This window comes from Onthophagus taurus, chromosome 7, assembly GCF_036711975.1.
Source record: "Onthophagus taurus isolate NC chromosome 7, IU_Otau_3.0, whole genome shotgun sequence".
Lineage (NCBI taxonomy): Eukaryota > Metazoa > Arthropoda > Insecta > Coleoptera > Scarabaeidae > Onthophagus > Onthophagus taurus.
The window spans coordinates 34,875,932-34,891,489 of NC_091972.1; the positions used below are offsets into that span (position 1 = coordinate 34,875,932).

Below are 15,558 nucleotides of genomic sequence, written 5' to 3' on the forward strand. Positions count from 1 at the left end.
AAGTAGTAAATTCTCATTTGCGAAAGACAATCTTGTTGGAGATTTATGTTTTAAGCGGGAACTACGATAGTTCTTGGATCATTTAAAAAGATTAATAATGTAATTAGAGTTTCCGCGTCGACGGATGAAAGCGTTTATAAACATTAACTTGACTTAAGTCGCCTTGTAATAGTATGGTTTACGTAATTTTAGTAATCATATCTTTAATGTTACCGTAATTAGGTAATCGTTTCCGTTTTCTTGTTAGTGGATGTTCAAAATGTTTTAAGACTAAATGGATGGTGATTTCAACCTTTTAACATACTCCAATGAATACGAAATGATATAAAATAGTGGGTTTGTTAAGGAATGTGAGAAAGTAACGTAATAATTTAACGTTAAAACATTTATATGTATATTAAAAATCTTCGGATAATTTGTTAAAAATGATTTCCTGTCTGTTTTTGATGAAATATTTTTTAAGTACCAAGAAAAAAATGTATCTCAACATGGACGACGTTTGTAACTTCTTCCTCTATTTGTGCCATCTCCGATATCGAAGGTTAGTGGTCACGTCCACAAAGGTGTCTCGATCCGCTGCAGCTCTGATAGGGTCTTCAAAGTTGTCAAATTCCTGATATTCCGCATCCATGATAGTTTCCTTCTACCAAGTCCACGTTTCCCCGTTTTCCCTGAATGATAAGTTGCAACAATTGGTATTTTTCATTTCTTAACCTTCCGGCGGGCGCGCTTGTGTACAAAGTACACACAATTGTGTTTAAGGGGTAAAATGACGTAATTTCCGGAGAAATAAACCTTTCTTTAGCAGGTATTCCTTTAAAGTTAATTTGTCTTTTGAAGGCTACGGTTGAAAATTTTTTGAGAGGCTTAGAAATTACAAAAAAAAATAAATTAGTGAGATTAAGTGAGTTTGTGTACAAAATACACGTACGCGCCTGTTCGTGTTATTGTTAATTAATTAAGGTAGGTTAATATTTTGAAATCTTTATTTTTAAAACACGAAATTAACGCTGAAAACTTAGGATTTATTTAGTTAATTTTTACCTGAATGATCTCTTTATTTTTATTCAGAATGTCAGGAAATGATAATTTGAGAGATGGCTTGTTAGATTTTTTGGAAGAGGAACCTAAGGAAAGTATCGACGATAGCGATATATCCGATGAAGAAGAAGAAATTGTGCAAAGTGAACATGATAGTGACTCAAAGCAGAGCGCCAATGAAACAGAGGAAGCACACACAAGAAGTGGTGACTTTTTTCTAGGAAGAGGAAAACCGAAAATAATAAAAAAGACAAGTTCGGCGAGCAAGTCTGAGGTAAACCAACAAGATGACGAATCATTGAAATGGTATAAAAACCCTAATAAGCGACCTTCGAAAATTAGGGGTAAAAATATCGTAAAAGTTCTACCTGGACTTACAACAAAAACACGGAACATTACCGACGAAATAAGTGCATTTCAAGCAATTATTACTCCAAACATAATCAACGATATTGTCCGATATACAAATAAATACATCGAATCCAAACGTAATACGATTTCATATTCGAGGGAACGAGACTGCCAAAATACAACAATTTGCGAAATATTAGCTTTATTTGGAACTCTTTTCTTGATTGGCACGAAGAAAGGATCTCATGTAAACGTGATGGATCTGTGGAATAGTGATGGCACCGGCATTCAAATTCTCCCAGCAGTAATGGGTTCCAAGCAATTTTTATTTCTGTTGAGAAGTCTTCGTTTTGATGATAAATCAACAAGGAATGAAAGGAAGAAAACGGATAAGTTGGCTCCAATCAGATCAATCCTTGATTCCTTTGTCAATAATTGTAAAAACAGTTATAACGTTAGCGAATATGTAACCATTGACGAAATGTTGCACTCGTTTAGAGGTAGATGTAGTTTTGTGCAATATATACCAAGCAAACCTGCTAAATACGGTATAAAAATTTTTGGCATGTGCGATGCCAAATCTTTTTATACCAGCAACTTTGAAGTTTATTGTAGGCAACAACCAAATGGAATTTATAAAGTTTCCAATTCACCCATCGACATTGTGAAACGGTTAATAACACCAATTGAAAATTCTGGTAGAAATCTAACGACGGACAATTGGTATAGTAGCTTAACCTTAGCTAAATATCTTCTAGAAAAAAAAATTACATTCATCGGAACATTACGTAAAAACAAACGTGAAATTCCTCCGGAGTTTTTGCCAAATAAAAATCGTCAACCTCAATCATCTTTATTTGGCTTTCAACAAGATACTGCATTAGTCTCTTATGTCCCAAGAAAAAACAAAGCCGTTATATTATTATCAACGATGCACGACTTACCGGAAGTTGACGAAGAATCTCATAAACCCGAAATAATTTTAAGTTATAATCAAACAAAAGGAGCAGTAGATACGGTTGATAAGATGTGCGCTGCCTACTCTATTTCGAGGGTCACTAGACGATGGCCATTAGCCCTGTTTTTTACGCTGCTAAATATAGCGGGAATAAACTCGCAAATATTGTATTTTACAAAACATTCTACGGGAAATCAGTGTCGTCGAAGAATTTTCTTAAGTAATTTAGCAATTGCTTTAATGAAAGAGCAACTAATTATGAGAGCTCAAATAATTTCGCTGCCAAAGGATATTCGAGCGTTTTTGCAAATATCCTACATGGGCGCTGAGTGCGGGACGTCGGAAACACAACCAACTCAATCTAAAAAACGAGGGAGGTGTAAATTGTGTACAAATACAAATACTACACAAAAATGTTGTACATGTAAGCAATTCATATGTAAAAAACACTCAAAAACTATGATAACTTGCTCGACTTGTGAAATGCATTCAGACTCTGACTCATAATTGATTTATTAGTTGTTCATTATGTTATTATGTTATTGTAAACACATAAAATATAACAATAAAGTGTCGTGTATTCTCTGTATTGTTTTTTTTTTGTAAATTAATATGTAAATTTCCCCCAAAAGAAGAAATTTTCCTATGTGTACATTGTACACTACGCGCCTGCTCGTGTAATAAAAATAGGCGCGCCTGCCGAAAGGTTAAGACTTGTCCAAGATAAGTTGTCTTCCTCGTTTTCACTATGTGAAGTAGCTCCCTATCCTTATTCAACCTTATCAGCACTTCCTCGTTGCTCGTGTGCAATGTCCATGGGATGTTTAGAATTCTTCAGTACGTCCACATTTCAAATGTTTAATTTATGCTGACAGTCTTCAGATTCCATGTATCCATTCCGTATAGCAGAGCTGACCATGCATAACACTTTGTGAGTTTCAGCCGTATAGCGACATCCAATCGTTCATGGCTCAGTACTTTCTTGAGTGCAATGAAATTTTGCCTCGCTTACTCCAATCTACCTAGATCTTACTTCAATGCCATTATCAAGTCTCGAGTTTATCCAACACCCCAGGGATGTGAAATGATCAACCCTGTTCAATTTCTTTATTCCGACTTTATTCCATCGTGGCAATCATTAAGTGCCTCAACAAACAAACATTCTGAATAAATATTAAATAGTGGAACTCAGCAACACATTCCTGTCTTACTCCCTTACAGATGTCAATGTTCTTTGAACACAATTTATTCTCTTGTAACTGAAATAGCAAATAATTCAAGAACTAATAGCAATAGAGAACAGCGGGATGTATCAAAATGATTCAGAATAAACTCATATAAATCTAGCTGTGGCCATTTGCTAAGTACAAAGCAACCATTTACAAAATTTCAAAATCGACAAATTTTATTGTAGCCAAAAATTAAAATCGATCATTATCCGCACTACATAAATATGCTTGATAGTGAATCAAAGAACATAATCTATAATCAAAGCTAGCTTCTTCTTTTCCAAAATTTCAAAATTATTTTGATTTGATAAGACCAGTTCGATAGTTGGACATGAAGTTCTACATTAACTTTTTGGCTACTTCAGAAAACTTTGCTTTTGTCTCTAAATAAAATCAGTCTATTTGAAATGACTATATCTCGGTTGATTCGAAGAAATTTTCTTCTTTTGACTGTTTTGTTGGACCGCAGATTTTGTCTTTTAATAAAGCTTTATCGTGATACTACCTTTATGTGCATTACAAAACTTTAAACATTACTAAATGAAATATCGAAATATGAATATAAAAAAGAACAGAATAGATTACTAGCATTATGGGCAGAAGTTATTTTCGATGCTTAATCGTTTATCGACTCAAACTCAGAAGATAAAGAAGTCTCTCCTCATATTGATATGGTGACTAATATTGGAAAACGTTTTGTCGAAGAAACGATCAAGTGAAAACATTGTCTATCTATGGTGTACAAATGATACTGCTATAAATGTGTTTGGAAAAATAATGTTCCAAGAAAAATTTGCCTTTCAGTTCTCTTTTGATGATATAGAAAATACAGAGCCCAGTGAAAAACTTGCTAAATAGTTGTCAGTTGTATTATGAGAAATTGGAACCCTTCAGAGAAAGAGTAGATTTTTTCAAATACATTCCAAACAAGCCTAGTAAGTACGGATTAAAAGTGCACGCTCTAATAGACGCGAATACTTTCTATTGTGTCTATGTAAGTTTGCAACCACCAGGTTCATTCACGTTAAGCAATAAACATCAAAAGCACGACGTAACATCAATTTTGACAGCTATCTTTTGATGACTGATCAGTTACACACTTATAAGCTAACATCTGAAGGAACAGTCCGAAAAAATATAATACAGATTTCACGAAACTTTCTAAATGTAAAATAAGAAATACAGCGAGTACATTATTTGTATTTCAATGTGATATTACCGTTATTTCCTATGTTCCTTAACCCTAATATCATAGTAATAACATTCAACAATAGTCAAGACTAAAACAATTACGAGAGATCATTGATTTCTATAAATCAATAAAAGGAAGTGTAGATCATTTAGATCAGATATCAACAAACTTCAGTGTTATCAGACACAGCAAACGATGGAAGAACGATGATGAACGATTCGTTATTAGTAATACGGTACAATATCAACACAAATATCAGAGAAACTAGTTTAAATTTTTGCGCAAGTGAATGTTTTAACATTCACATACTTTCCACCAGAAAATCATCGAAGAAAAATTGTAAGATGTTATGAGGAGTAAGAATCTTGGTATATAGATTATTAGTGATCTATACACATGGTACGGTATTGTCCAATATTCAACAGCCCAGAGAATTAATTTTTGTGTGGAATTGGTCTATTATGGTGAAAATTAGCAAAGAGGTATCTATGTCTGATACCGTGGAAAGCAAATTATAAACGATTTAATTGAGGTGAATGGTTAAAATATTAAGCAACAACTTTTTCTAATTCGTAATTACCTATTTCGTTTGTAATGTTTAACCTTGATACAATAATGCAACACTGCAAATTAATGTGCAGACAGGCATTCCCCAGATCCTTGTTATTTAATATGAGAAACGCAATATAGGCTTTGTACTTCCATGTACGTTCAACTGATGCAATACCATCTCATGATCTTTGCCCAAAGATAACGTAGATTATGATCAACAAAAAAAATATCATTTGCCTGAAAAAACAATGATTTTTATCATACCAACTTTCACCGATTTATGTAAGCAAGAGATGCTGGAAAACTATGCGAAAGGCAGAACTTAAAATGTCAATAAATCTTTCAATTAATGTAGTTAATTGACAGATAGTCCAGAAATTTTTTTTCCCAATGTTTGGTACTTACGAAACTGCAAGAAATAGCAATGTTAGTCACACAGACAAAAACATTATAATACCACTTTTATATCAATTGCGAACAACTTGCATGATCTGTGAAATAAAATCCATCAAACATTAGTAGCTGCAAGGAATGGTTTGGGGCAAATGGTCTAAAACTAAACGAAGACAAGACTCAATACTTGCGCATTTTCAAAACAATGTTGGAACAGAGTATAACACTGAACTGACCCAAAACTGAACTGGCAAGTACATGTAGAGAACATCTCCAAAAAGTTGAACACAGTTATTTATACTGTGAGGAGAATACGAAATAACCAAATTCAACTTCCCCTATCACCACTGGTTCCAACCACCTCCCTCATCCATCCGCAGCTTTCTCCCCCCTCTTCCAGAATATGCCTTCCGTTTCTTTCCTCTTTTCTCAGCTCGCTACATCTTTTCAACATATGTTTTAACGTTTCCCAATTCTCTCCGCATAGCCGACACCACCTCTAAACATTGTCCGCCCAATACCTGTTCGCTCTCTCCTCGTTGCCACAACGGAATCTGGCCACCACCGGAATCTTTCCTCAGTTCCCTCCTTCATCAAGTATTCTATAAGACCCTCCGTCATTATGACCCCATATCTTTCATTGTATCTTCCCTCTCTTATCTGCGTCCTTCTCTCTTGTGTCTGAACGTCCCTATCCCTGTTGCTTACCTCCCCCCACATCTTCACTCCTACCCGTCTTCTGTTATTTATCTCCGTCTCCGACTAACCCGCCCTTTTGTAATATTCCCTCCTCTCTCGTTTGATATATCTAATCTTCCCCTCCCCAACTTCTTTCCAACTCTCTCCCACAATCCCTCAGTATGCTCTTTTATCTATCATTTCTTCATATTTAACTGATCTTCTGCTCGCCTCCACCCTCATTTCATCCACCTTCACTTCCTTCCTCAAAATATACCTCGATGCTTCCCTCGCCAGACCCACAACCTCCAGAATATCCTGCCTCTTCCATCCCAAAATCCGCCCCGTACATCATTGCTCTCCTCACCAACCCATCAAACATAATCTTTCTTTTTTTGATGTCCCTTCCAAACACTCTTTCACCCCATTTCCAGACCTGCTTCATCACCTTATTTATCCTTTTAGCCATCTCCCTCACAGATTAGCCATGTCCCATAGCATTGCTACTTTCGGAATACTATTCTGGGGAATATCATCAGCAGCAAAAAGAGTTTTGTTTCTTTAAAAAAAAAGGCACTGAGGGCGCTATGCAACTTTAAATCCAATCAAATGTTGCTAACAACATTTTAAAAAATATAATTGAGAAAGTACTAAATTGTATTACATATATGCGGCAAAATATTGATAAATATACCTCCAATGAAGAGAAGCATCAATACAATCTCGACAAAAACCAAAAATTGCAATACCGATGCATCGGTTAAAAAAGATATAAGACAACGCGGTTTTCAGGGGCAGTAAATTGTTTAACCATCTTCCTCAGTAAATATGGATACGGCAACGATTTCAATATGTAATAAAAGAGGCGTTACTGGAAACACCATCATATTCCATTGAAGATTTTTTGAAATATTTCTTTAAGCTATAAATTTTATATATATTATACATATATTTGCTATTCTCTGATTTTGACTTTGTAATATGATATTGCAGCAATAAATTATTATTATTAAAATTATAAAGATGTTTTGATAACAAATGCAGCGTTCATGTTTATTAAAGACAAATATGAAAATAACATGATAAGAAGATAAAACATCTACTATTCGTAATAATAGTTTACATAGTAAATATCTCAGACTATATAAAAGCTATCAACCTGAACCTGCATGTAGGTACATTTCGAATTTAAACTGTACAAGCTTTTTGTATCAGTTTGAATATTTTTGTTACTCCTACAGTGAAAAAAGTTTGAATGTTTAAATAGCTTAAGAGAAGATGGAAATATGTAGAAATTTGAATGTCGCTATAATTTACAGTTTTATTTTACTTTTAACCTTGATTCTTTTTCAAAAATACTTTCACTTACTTACTTCATCAGCTATCTCATTTAAAACCACCAAGATTAGAAAAACAAAATAAAGTTGCATTTAAATTGGATATTAAACTCTTAACAGTTCCTTTATAATAATTATTTTACTTTCGTAGCTTATCGATACCCTTTATAGACATTATTTATGAATTTAATTGGTTTTAAATTGACTCTTAATAAGTTCTATCTAGTTAACTACTTATTATTTAATTTTAAATTCATCATTTTATACTACACAAATTTATTTTTTAAAATTAGAGAACATATCTAGTCATGTTTACAGCTGTAGTTATTAATAACTGAAAATATTTACATAAAACGTTCTGCATATGTGCTCATACACATTTCATCTTAAAGTGGACTCTCAAGTACCGCCAAGTAACGGCTTTAAAGCTTCCCATCAAAGAGGATCAAATATTAGCTAACTGTACGGGCTCGAAGGCCGACGCAGCGTAACGACAAGGCAATCTCCATTTACATAATAAACTATCCATACGTTGGCGATATAATATCCTTTTGGTTGACTGCTGCCGTATCCATTACCGGCCATCTTCTTGATTTAACTATACTTAAGTGCTCTTACCACCGAGAAACTACGGAAAGTTTATGGTTTTATAACGTTTTAACACTTATTCTTTCCGATTGTTAATGATGTGATAAAAGCTTTCAAATGTAACTAAAAAGTTAAAGTTTATTTCTTGCGGAATTATTTTTTGTTTATTTTGTATAATAACATTTAATGATTATAAAATAGATATAAGAAAGTACCTTCGACACAAGTCATTAACCGGTAAAGAAAAAGTAGCAAACGATTGGGCGTGTTTAAAACGATATATTATGGTCAGGTTCACTTTCTCCTCTCTAGCAAGGACTCGTTCGTTAATGTATAAGATAAATCAAAACGAACCGCTTCCAATCCGGTTTATTTACAAGAAGTATTATATTTTTTGTTGTAAAAAATGAAAGTGAAATCGTTCTTGACATTGTACCGGTGACATTGGCAAAGAACCTTGTGTAATAAACGAGGAGGCGCTCTGCTTCTTTTTATTCACTGTACGAGGAATTTCGCACGTCGTTACTTAAGCTAATTACCATCGGGAATTAAGAACCGTTGTTGTTCGTTAATTCTACGTTCGTTCACGTCGTTCTTATAGAATAGACAAAGTCGACGACGACGCACACTTTCCCATAACGATTTCCGCTCGGTTTGACATCTCGAACGCGCTAATTGCCCCATTCTAATTAGTGAATCTCGGTTAACTGTTGTTTTAGACTATTAAATACCAGCTGGTTACTTTGAACTTGGTAAAAAATTATCCTATAATTAATGTAAATTTTTAAATATATCAATCCTACAAAATTATTCTGCTTCCTCGAGCTTAAGATGTTCTATATTCTTTCTACTTCATCCATCATTTGTATAAAGATTAATATTCCTACGGATTAAGATGTAGATACTTCATTTTCAATCATGTAAGCCCAGTTACTCGATTTCTTGAGGATTAAGATCTTCATCTTCAATCATTGGTGCATATTTACTTGTACAAGATTAAGATCTACTTTATCTTCCTAAAGATTACGGTGTACATCTTCCATCATTTGTGTCAAGTTACTTTACTTTTTCAGGATTAAAGTGTACTTGATGTTCTTCCGTGTTAAGATACTTTCCATATTTCTCCGAGTTAAGATGTATCACAGCTTTCTGGTGAATCAAGATGTGCTTCATTATCATCTAACATCTGTGTCAACTTACTCTCTTTCTTCAGGATTAATATCCACTTCACCTTTGTGCTCTTAACATATTTGTACTTCATGTTCTTGAGAATAAGTATTTATTACAGTTTACTTGGTGGCAAAACCTACGGCTTCATAGGAACCGTTGAACGTCCTAGTTTCGTATTTAAGCATTTAAACGCTGCAAATTTTAATGTTTCATCGTTATAATATCTTAATTCTTTTTGAGATATGATTTTTTAAGTTTTCGTTAATATAATATATAACAATGTGCAGAGTTAGGCTCTAAAAACTATAACGACGAGGTTTATGTAAAGTAAGAAATTATTTATAACATTTATGGTACTTTTTTCATCATCATACCTCAGTTTGTTCTTGAGATATGATTTTTTTTCAATTTTTATTGCTTAGCTAATGCAACAACGCGGGTAACGTTGACTTCCAAATTGCTTGTGTCGCACGATGTGGTCTATGTTGCGCCATCTAGTTAAAACCAGAACTCGTTGGCATGAAGCCCATCAATTGTAGAACGAAAAAATTAGTGACCTTTTGATTTCTTGATGAAATGAATAATGATTTTGTTTCTAAGTACAACAACTTCTCTATAATGATATGTATTTTCTAGGTTCTCATTACCATAAAGCCGACAATTTTGCTTTTTGAAGTGCGACATTCAAAAAGAAAATTGAACCTCGTAGGTGAACAGAATCTTGTAGCGAAATGAAGAACAACAGTAATCTTGCGCTGATTTAATTCCTACTCCGCTCAGTCTTGTAACCTTTTAAACTAATAATTTTCCATAATGTTAATGGACACAGTTCCAAGAGATCTCCACACTAAGAATCCCATTAGATAGCGATAGTTCCAAATTGCTCTCAACGACACCTAATACCTCCCAATACCTAGCAATTGTTATCAACACCTCTTATTTTTTTTTGAACCTCGTTGCACCCAAGATCTTTCACTATTGAAGGTTCTCAGTACCATTGAAAACCTTCTTTCTTTGATATCCAATTATTCTAAATGGTTTTTAATGCAACGCAGTATGTTACCTCAAATTAGCTCTTAATAATCTCCAATAGCTAACAACCGTGTTTATTTCTAGCTGTTTTTTACATTTTAGTCTCTCAGGTACTCCAAATTGTGACGAATGACTAACAAGAGCTCTCACTATATCCTAATGCGTTTTTCAAAATCAAAATATCTTGTAATGTTACTAAATACAAATTGCTTTCGATACAATGAGATTTTAAAGGATGTCAATAGCTCTCTATAACTAATTGTTCCAAAAAGTTCCCCAAATGTCGTCATCAAGGGTGAATGCTAATAAAGTATGGGAACGAACACAATTGGTGTTTCCAATGGTTTTTAAATCTGTTATCATGCGAAGTATACTATCATTCCTAAAGAGTCTGCTACAGCGTTGTATATAAATGATACGTCGTGGACGTATTGCTAGACATTTTCCAATCGCGCACTGTAGCCTGTCTTTTTCACGTCTTGCAGATCAGAAAGTTTTTTCAGCCACTTCAATTCCGCTTTTGATACATCAGTGGATACAATGGCCGGAACAAATTCTATGAATTCTGTAGTATTTTCGAACCCATACAGCTTTAGGATTGCAGATGTCAGAAACCTTTATAAATGTTTTGCCGTGAGAGATTAGGGTTCTTCCAGAAAATGTCATGGGAATTATGCGTGGTGGAGCAAGATCTGCCTTGCGGGGTCTGTCAACATTTGGTGTGAGAGACCCTTAATAGAGACGGTAATCTGCATGTCTCTGTTTTCTAGGTTTTCTAGTAAATATTTTGTCGTTTCGAGTAAGTCCCAATTAACGTGCCTGTGTTAAATGCCTATATATATATATCCCCTTACGTCGTATAATGGATGATAGTTAGACTAGATGGATGTGGATATTCTAGAATCAGGTACATGGTAACGTAAAATTTCAGGTAGGTTCTGGTTTGCCCTGTTTAGGGTGAAACCCCAACCTGGTTCCAAGAATTTTGACACATGTTTCGGACGCATGATGTATGTCCGATATGACTTTTAGAAACATCCTCTTTACCTATAGTAGCTAGTAATTACCTGTTGTAGACATCATACTTCTTTTTCATGGTGCTCAACTTTCCATACTCCAACGACTTTTTCTTTCAAGACTGATCCAACTACGAAATCGGAGCGTCACACGAGATGGTAAGATCAACGTCTATGCTGGATACGCGACCATAGTAGCTTGCGCTTACTGAAAGCTTGCACAACTGCCTCCGTCCAGTTGATTTGTGTTTTCCCTTTTAGATTCCTTTTTAACAAGTCATTCAGAAGAGCTTTGTGTTTGACCGATCTTGATGCAATCTGCCTTGAGACCTTGAATACTCCTATGAACCTTTGCAGCTTCTTTGACATCTTCAACCACTCAACCACTTGAAAGTCTACAGATACTTTCCTTCATGGTCAAGATAATACGATATCGTTGATGATTGAAACTCAATCCTCGTAATACTTCATCCATCAGGCATTGTCAGGTTTTTGTCACATTACAAAGGAAAATAGATATCGATAGACATCATTTCTCTTGCAAAAAATCGATGAATAAATAAAACATATTTCCATAGATAACAAAGAGGTTACAAAGAGACGTCGATCGACATAGTGTTTAGGCGAAGTTGATGTCCTCCACCAGGAATGAAATCTTTAGAAAACTTTATCTAGAACAAAACTGTACAGATCCAACCATATTATGTCTAAGGGTGCGTTTACGTTGGAGCTGCGATAAACGATACTAGCAAAACAACGAAATTGTTGTCATAGTTTTATATACAGTTGTTTATATTGGGGCGACGCGTTGGCACACGCTTGACAGCCGACTAACGATGTTTAATTAGTGAAATTTTTGTTAGATCCCCCTTCTGGGACCAAAAAGATAAAAATTACCACAACAGATTTGTTCTGACAAATCATTTTCAATTCATTTTGCGCAGCTCTTATCGCTGCTCTCATTGTTGCTCTTATCGTTTATCGCAGCTCTCGTTTCAATATAAACACCTGCATATAAAACTATGACAACAATTTCGTTGTTTTGGTAGTATCGTCGCTATTATCGTTTATCGCAGCTCCAACGTAAACATACCCTAATGTTGGGAATGCACTCGCTCTTTTAACTGCTAGATGTGATGGGGTTTTGGTCGTTGCGTCTCTGGATAAACAGCCTTCTAAAGAACCCTTTTCTGTCCCCGCAGAAACTTCAGAATAGGTCGTTCGTAGTGTTTGTACGATTTCTTCGGAAAACCATACAGAGGAAATCTGAACTAGAATGTTTGAGTATCCAGATGGTCAGAAAGAGTCTTCCCGACGTTACAAAATATTAGGACAATGTTCTAGAATATTCAAAAATACTCTAGAAATCATACAATCCCACCGACTGCGTTGTTGATGAAAAAGGGTCTGCCTACGGATTTCATGGATCTCTCAGCATAGCTTTTGGTAACTGTAGATTCACCCGGGGTTGTTGTTCTCTGACCAAGATGTAAGTTGGTCGTAAAGGGTCGATTCTCTCTTTTCTGGGGTAAATGTCTTGTTATTCCAAACGATGAGCGCTCATGTAGCGCTTCCAATGATGCGTGATTCCTACTCTCTGCATAGGTCTCACCACGGCCTAATGCGAAAATCAGTTCATGCATGTATCTCCTTGATTCGATAATAGTAGTTCGAACTAAATCGATATGGATGTTTTCAAATGTGACACATTAAACTTCCGATGGATAAACTTTCAAATCGATAAGACACTTCATAATGTAAACTTTATTTTTTTTTGCATTCCTATTCCTCTATCCTGTCTAACTGTTATCTTAATTCAGAACACATAGAATTTAATTAAAATATAATTCTAGTATAGTTGCATCAACAGGTTTTAGTAACAAAGGCTAACGTTGTGTTGCTGTTTATGAATTCCTAAAACCTGTTAATAAAAGCAACCGTTTCGGATGTAATATAAAAAGTATTTTAGCAGATGCGCAACATAACACGGAAATAAACACTCTGTACTTTATGCTTAAGCTGATTTAGATAAGACTTTAAGGAATATTCATGAGCTTTAACGACATTCTAAAATGTTAAAAATTGTTTAAAATGCAGGAATACTCAGGTCTATAGCCCTTTTGGAGTTATCTTATACTTGTTTTATATATGTATTTTTTTTAATTTATTCGTATTTGTTATAATTATTATTTTTATATATGTATAAGTCCAAATAAATATTGTTCTCTCTCTCTTTAAAATGGCGATGATTAAGATATCGATGTTTCTCTAAACACTCAGTTACTGCATTTTCTCTCAATGTGGTAGACTTTTAAGGAACAATAATCATAATAATTCAAGGTTTTGTCGATGATTAAATCACACAACAAGTAGTACTTGGGCTGCATAATTTATATCAGAAGACAAGCTTATCAGTTGAGTTGACTTGCCACACATGTAAAAGCAATCTTCCTCATCACTCTGATTTGTATTAGGGTTGGAGTAATATATAAGGTTGTCGTAAAATGGCCTCTGATATTTAATGAATGACCGTTGCCACATTCTGCAACTTCTTGTCATTTCTAGCAACTTTGTCTTCGTAGACTTGCTGCAAAGCAATATTATTCTTCTTGCTCAATCTGAAAATACTAGACCTTAATTCATCCCTGATATAGAAAATGGCAAATTTACTAATGGTGAAGTTTCTATATTTTTTTCAATGTCTTTCAATATCAAGAGATATCTCGTTAGAGTATCATGTCTATTTTTTCTTGCGCAGTCATCACTGAAGACAGAGTGGTAATTTGTGAAGAATTTCGTTTAGGCCTTTCTTATCTCTCTTTTTGTATATGTATAGAAGATGGATTAATATATTTGAAGAATATTGAAAACATAATACCACCATTTTCGCAGATAAAAGATTTCACTGGCATAAAAGGGCAAATTCTGCATATAATCAAATACGATATCTATAACGTCATCGCTTTGTTTACAGACCGCTGTTAATTCTACAATTTTGATATAAAATTTTTGGGTCCGTCTCAAGTCAAGCTAGTTTTCAATAAAAAGTTGATGCATTTTGGTTACCGATAAACTTGAGTCCAAACATATCACTGGAATTAAAGAGTATTGGGAATCTATTTTTGAAAATGAGCTAATGTGAACTGCTATCTTCATAATGATTTCACGATCTAGCATATTTCCGCGGTTTTGATCTATCCCTTTGATTCAAAGGCACTGTTAGGCCTTATTCGACATTCCATATAGTCTTAACAAATTGTTTCGGCAGATTTTAATCTTACTTGCACCCAAAAGTGATATTTACTTAGAATTTGCGGAAACTGATTCGATATTGTTACAAACTGTAACACTTCGTTTAACAATATACATTCTTTTTTGGCTGTCAAACATTATAACTAAATAAATTATAAACAAATAAAATATCAAACAAATTTTCTAAATATTCTCATTTTTCGAGATTCCTTGATTTAATCGCCAAAAATTCTTACAGTAAAAATTAGTTTTGACATAGCATTTTATTTAGCGTTACTTAACATTATCAAATCGTTTCATACATATGTATAACACAGTTATCTATAATAAAACATAAAAGAGACATAAAAAGAACATTAGTGAGAATCTTCCGTTACTTATAACGAGTTGTAAATGGTATAAAACAGATTCCTCCATCATTCGATAATAATATAAATGAAGATATATATTTTAGAAGACGTGTAAGAGTTAATCACACCGCCCATCTTTCTTTTTACAGTTACAGTATACGGTTTAAAGTCAGGAAATACATACCAGAAGCCTGTGGAGCGAAGCGTAGCCTTTTTTAACGCTATTAGATTACGTTAGTTCACGCCACGATTTATTCCAGACTCATTTTTGCTACTTCGATGCATAATCTCACTAATTAAATGGAGATATGTAAATAATTTAGTAATTAATGTGATTTTATGGATCATTACACATCAGATTTAGTTTCTTTTAGTATCTTTTAAGTTCCTACTTAAATGAATTTGTTTTTAATTTCTTT

The 15,558-nt window shown here is 34.2% G+C and overlaps 2 protein-coding genes across 5 annotated transcripts in view; both read left to right on the forward strand.

The window, feature by feature from the left end:
• The window catches only part of LOC111413189 (GTP-Rho-binding protein rhophilin), a 112,568-nt gene that overhangs the window by 94,911 nt on the left and 2,099 nt on the right, over positions 1 to 15,558 (forward strand). The window lies entirely within an intron of this gene.
• On the forward strand, positions 21 to 15,556 carry LOC111421950 (piggyBac transposable element-derived protein 4-like). Its single transcript, XM_023055143.2, has 2 exons — positions 21 to 963; positions 1,072 to 15,556. Exon 2 carries the CDS (start codon positions 1,073 to 1,075, stop codon positions 2,855 to 2,857), a length of 1,785 nt encoding a protein of 594 aa, XP_022910911.2. The 5' UTR covers positions 21 to 963; position 1,072; the 3' UTR covers positions 2,858 to 15,556.

Excerpts from the sequence above, each read along its gene's own strand:
- LOC111421950 (XM_023055143.2), top strand. The coding sequence starts at position 1,073 with ATGTCAGGAAATGATAATTTGAGAGATGGCTTGTTAGATTTTTTGGAA.